Here is a 6,000-nt window from a genome sequence, read left to right on the forward strand (position 1 = left end):
AAAGTGTCATAGTCACTTGTGTCAGTTTGTGGGTTGGCGTAAGTTTACACCCCAGAAATTTGCTGCGGGCAAGCATAAAATTCCCAAAGGTGTTGTGGTAAGATTATTTGGCATTACGCTGCCCAGGGGCATCACCGTTTCAAGGGAATAAATTATTACTTACCCATGCCAATTAATCTGGATGCACTCTACTTGACCAGCACCTACGATAAGGTTACTTTTCGTTGTGCCAGAGAGAACTCATATTGGGGGGGGGGGGGGGGGGGGGGAGTCCTCCCTGACAAACGCTAAACTGCATGCTTACTTCACAGGCATGTCTTACCCAGTTCTGTGTTGAGTTTGTGTAGTGTTGCCACAAGTACAATCAGTCACAGATGACATAAAAAAATCATCTTTTCTTTTCCTTTCATTCTTTTTTTTTCTTTTAACGATGTAGAATAGGTGGAGCTGTTCCAAAGTGTCTTGTTAATATGTTTTCTTTTCAATGTCTTGGCATTGTAGGCATTGAGGCGGAAACTGAAGGCAGTATGAAACCAAGCGGGATTGTGGTGCATCTGCCGCAGTGGCTTAGTGGCTGTAGCATTTGGTCACTGGTTAAATTCCTGGCAGCCGCAGCTGCATCCCAAAAGAAATGAAATTTTAAAAACACTTGTGTGCCATACTTCAGCTACAAATTAATCCGTAGCCCTCCACTACGGCATCATTCATAACTGGTGTCCATATTGGAATGCCAAATACCATAACTTAAGTTTGCCTAATTAGAGACTCGTGCGATACGTATGATGTGGTTCTGCATCTGCAATTTTCCCTTCCCTTTCCAAAATGACCATTGCTAGGTGTAGCTATAGGTAGCTGCATTTGGCAGAGTTGATTAACTTGTTGTTTAGGCTTCTGCTTTGTTCTATTTAATATTGCTATACGAGAGTTTTTGATTAGGGGGCCTCAAGGCCTTGCGTCCCCCTAATATAGAACTCTCTTATAGAGAAATGAAAGCACAAAGCAAGAAAGGAACCTGTCTTCTTTTAAAAAGATAAACAGCTCACGAGAATTAATAACAACACAGCATACATATCCATCCAGGAGAGCAGAAAGAATACTGCACTTCTGTTTTCCATCACGGAAACAAATATCTGTTCTGTTTATGATGAAATCTTGAAAATATTTATATGGCTTATATGTGCCTGTATGTTTTTACAGGAGGCTAAAGGTTGCACAGTTTGACTACACCAAAATCTGCTCAGATATAGCTCGGATTACAGAAGGACTGTCGGGCCGCGAGATTGCCAAACTGGGAGTCACTTGGCAGGTGAGTTGCTTAGTCATGCGTACACTGCTGTGATGAAAATTACAATGATGAAAATGCAGACATTGCCACAGTGTAATGTTTTGCTCCACATACTTTTTAATAAGTGTGAAGAAAGAATAAGAGGCTGCATTAAGGATAGCAGGTGCAAACAATTGAACTTGAAGCCTTCTGTAGTGGTCTATAGCTTTATCATGTAACATAGCAGAAAGACAATTGGCATTGAATAAAGTATGAGGATGATGCAAGTACAATGCCTCCTGGCGTACTATTCTGCTCATGCATAGCCTTAAGAAAAAGTGCTTCATGCAGACAAGGTGCCCTGAGAAGAAATAAACAAAACTCTGCGGTATAAAATGGCATCCTTACATTTTTGGAAGAATTCATGAAAAGGCATTGCTCATTACATTCTGAAGGGGGCTTGTACATCTTGCTATGATGTATGATGGTCGTTGGATAAGTGTAGTAAAAAGCAATTAAAGATACCATGTTTGCAGAAAACAATATTTTATTGTTCAGCATAGTTCCCTTCCAGCTCCACACACTTCTTCCAACGGTGGTCCAGTTTTTTTATCCCCTCAGAAAAGAAGAATGGCTTGAGGCCATTGAAGTAGTGATTTACCACTGAGATAACCTCTTCATTTGAAGAAAATTTCTTTCCTACCAGCCAATTTTTCAGGTATGGAAAGAGGAAAAAGTCCTATGGGGCCAAATCCAGAGACTAGGGTAGATGAGGCACAACCTCAAAGCCTAACTCGTGCAATTTGGATATTGCAACAAGCGATCTTCGGGGCGGACCATTGTCTTGGTGAAAGATGAGCTTTTTCCGTGCTAGCCCAGGTCATATAGTGCGCAATTCTTTTTTCAGTTGATCTAAGAGTGTTGCATAATATCGTCCTGTTATCGTTCTGCTATTTTGTAAGTCGTCTACAAAGATCATTCCTCGTGAATCCCAAAAGACGGTCGTGATAATTTTTCCGGCTGAACAAACAGTCTTTGCCTTTTTTGGAGCATCTTCATCAGGCTCAGTCCATTGCTTTGACTGCTGTTTAGACTCTGGAGTGTAATTATGTATCCACGTGTTGTCAACTGTTGCAAATCGACGCCAAAAGTCCTGCGGATTGCGATCAAGCACCGATAAACACTGCTTCGAGATGTCTGCCCTCATGCACCTTTGGTCAGTCGTCAGCAGTCGTGCACAGACCTTCTTCATCTGCAATTTCTCATGAAGAATATTGTGAACTCTCTCGGCCGAAACGCCTACAATTTCAGCTATCTCACATACCTTCACTCAGCAGTCTTCCGTGAAAATTCCATGAATTTTCTATACCATTTCTGGCATGGGGATCTCCACTAGACACCCTGGACGTGCTTCATCTTGCGTCGAAGTTCGGCCATATTTGAATTCATTTATCCAGTAGTAAATGGTCTTCAGTGATGTTGCAGAGTCTCCATGAACTTCGCTCAAGTCGGCTTTAATTTGGGCAGCCGTCCAGTGTTTTAAATAAAAATGTTTGGTCACTGCTCGAAATTCACCTTTTTCCATGTTGGCAGGAATCACCACACAGCTCAGTGACAATGGCTGTCAGAAGCATACTACCGTATATACAAGATTGTTAAGTCGACCCCGCCATATTGCATGTGACAGGGAAAGAAGAAAAGAGCATACCCGAGGGCGCATTCCATAACGAAAATTTATCGGTAGCTGGCATGGTCACTGGACTACTCATCTTCACTTGTGCTATCAACCTCACTAGTGCTGCCGTCGTCATCGCTACTAAGGTCCCACAGCGCGTCGTCGTCCAGTAAAATTCCACATTTAGCGAACGACCACACCATGACATATTGTGGAACAGCAGCCCACGCCGAATGCACCCAACCACATGCACCCGTCAGGGAGACTCTTTTGACAGGTCAGGTTGGCGTAAGTTCGCTGTCTTCTGCCGCCAGCCACACATATTCATGGCGGAGCAGGTCCTTAAAAGGCGAAGATCCGGGCTTGTTTCACGAACATGTTGCACTCCACTGGTAGAGGCCAATCACACATTTCAGTGACGTACGCTGCAAACCTGGCCTACAGCTCCGGAAAGCATCCCGACTTCGACCTGTCGGAAATTCTTCGCTTGCCGTCACAGGTGAAAATTTTGCTTCGCTGCAATCGCCACTCTCGCACCACCCGTTCAGAAACATCGAACTTGCTGCCCGCTGCGTAGTGATTTGTTTCTTTGGCGTAAAGGATGGCAGCCCTCTTGAACACTGCTGTGAACGAGCGCCGAATATTTAGTGGGCCTGGAGCACTCATGACGACCGAGGAAGCATGGAAGTAGCACGTAGCCGGCAGTGAAGTGGAACACTTCAAACTAAGAGCTGCAGGTAAAGAGAAACACATGAGCGGTGTCTGCTCTTCCATGAACTATCGATACTCCCCGCAAGCACCACCGTTCTGAGGGTGCCGCCATGAATGGAACAGCGGCACTTCCATCGACTATTGACAACCCCCCCCCTCCCCCAATGAGTGTTGTGTGCACTGTAAAACTCTAAAAAAATTTTGAAAAACCCTTCCGAAAAGTGAACAAACGTGTGGGATAGCGAAAAGCTACAGGTAGGGCCATAGAGCAAACAAAATTGTAACTACGTTTAGCTCCCCTGATATCTTGTTGGTCTCGCTTTTTTGGCGGTGCCATGTTTTGGTTTCGTTTGTAAGTCGACCCCCCCCCCCCCCCTACACTTCAAATTTTCAAATTTAAAAAAATAGCTCGACTTACAATCGTTTAAATACAGTAACTGTTGGTACTAGTGTAAACAAATTCTACCATCATATGAAGGGTGCTTATCACACGCCACCTTAAAGAAAACAGAATTGTAGCGTCAACTCTTGCATTTTTACGGTACTTATCAAATGACCCTCGTATGAGGTTGCACAGTGAATAACTACTACAGAGGCTTTCATGGAATGTTACGGTTGATAGTACCCACATATGTTTCAGGCGGTGAGGGACAAAGAAGGCATCTCACTGAACAAGTAATAGCATGAAGCCAGAAAAAATTACAGTGTACACTAGTGTCCTTGTATGTAGTACTATTCGCATACAGGGATACTAGTACTATATTCTCTGGGTGGCACACAGCGGCAGGCACTGTCTGTGACGTGAAGTTGTGCTCTGCATAAAATGGTATAGGACTCTCACACTACACTGGGAAAAAGTGCAATGTGACAAGCAAAGGAGCAATGGGATACAAGTATTATGAGAGTGCCAGCAATTTAAGTCGGGGCGTCTAATTCGAGTGCAAGAGCAACAGAACGAAAAATAGCCCAATACATTTGTATCCAGCAGCACAACAATACTGCGACAATATTGCAGTGTATGCCATGTGACCATGGCGATCAATGTGCGCGTTTGTGAAACGGGGGTGCAGGATGGAAGGGCTGCCTTCAAAGAGATTAACTTGCGAAACATACTCGATTAAATATCTAGCCCCAAATATTGGGATGCAACGATTACACAACACGGTGAAGTAATATTTTCTTTTCAACTAAGGCAACAATACCCAAAACAGAAAGTATGCTCAGTTTGCAACACTGAAGAGCTTAGTTTTAAAAGTATATATGTGTTCCTATGGGTATCCAGCTTGCACCCTGTTTCTTTTGTTTTGTTTGTTTTTTAATTTGAATTTCACTGAGAGTGTTTTATTTTCCTAACAGGCAGCAGCGTATGCCTCGGATGACGGTGTCCTAACCGAAGCTATGATTATGGACCGGGTTCATGACGCTGTGAAGCAGAACAGGCAGAAAGTGGCCTGGCAGACGGAGGAAGAGCACCGCAAACGGACACCAGGGGGATTTAGCACATCCACTACACCCTACGCTAGTCATCCTGCGTTGCCTTTAAGCACCGCACCGTCATCTTAGCATTGCCATTCCCTGTATATAATGTTAATAGGCAGTTTTTGAAGGCTTGTATAGACTGTAGCATTGCGATAGAAAAATAGGAATGCAAGCTTATTGATTAGGTCAGTTTATATTTGTAGGCATAACACACCTCCCATGGCCATGAAATCATTAATTTTCATGTAAAGATCATTGTATTCTTGAGGTGTTTATATGGGCCTCGCAGTGAAACAAACTCGAGCTATGCTCTGTATTATATTGTCTGGTGTTATTGTCGATGTAGCCGACGCGCAGTAGTAGTACTTATTTTCAACATGCGAATTATGAGAAAAGTTTTTCTTTCAATGAATTTACAGAATAAAAAAAATAATGTCCACTTGAGCATTGAATACCTGGGTGTTTACCTTATTGTACGCAAGATTCGAAATCTGAGATATTGCACGGAACCATAGGCAGAAAGTTTTCATTTTTGCCAGCTTTCCGAACCTCATATATCTCTCTCTCTCTCTCTCTGTGTGTGTGTGTGCGTGTGTGTGTGTGTGTGTGCGCGCGCGCGCGTGCGTGCGTGCGTGTGTGTGTGTCACCTGTCCAAGCATATGAGAATTTACAAGGCCTTTAGTCGGAGACAGTGCAGTTTCACAGCCTAAAAGTCTGCTCTCCCACCACCAAGAATCTGGCGTCTCTCGGCGGCGTAATATTCCTTCGTGTAATTGTCATGTACTTCGCTGTCACTAATACTGCTTCGCCTTTCCAGTGAAACTGCAGACTCTCTCTTTCTCTCTCTTTCCCTTTCTCTTTTTTTCTTTTT

The 6,000-nt window shown here is 43.6% G+C and overlaps 1 protein-coding gene across 1 annotated transcript in view; it reads left to right on the plus strand.

Moving 5' to 3' along the window:
* Positions 1–5,573, plus strand: part of bor (ATPase family AAA domain containing bor) — a 45,257-nt gene extending 39,684 nt beyond the window's left edge. Inside the window, exons 13-14 of the mRNA XM_050169753.3 lie at positions 1,198–1,306; positions 5,007–5,573. Of these exons, the coding sequence (XP_050025710.1) occupies positions 1,198–1,306; positions 5,007–5,213 (316 nt within the window). The 3' untranslated portion in view covers positions 5,214–5,573. The remainder of the gene's footprint in view (positions 1–1,197; positions 1,307–5,006) is intronic.
* The last annotated feature ends 427 nt before the right edge of the window (positions 5,574–6,000 follow it).

The sequence above is a fragment of the Dermacentor andersoni genome, chromosome 3 (genome assembly GCF_023375885.2).
Source record: "Dermacentor andersoni chromosome 3, qqDerAnde1_hic_scaffold, whole genome shotgun sequence".
NCBI classification, from domain to species: Eukaryota; Metazoa; Arthropoda; class Arachnida; order Ixodida; family Ixodidae; genus Dermacentor; species Dermacentor andersoni.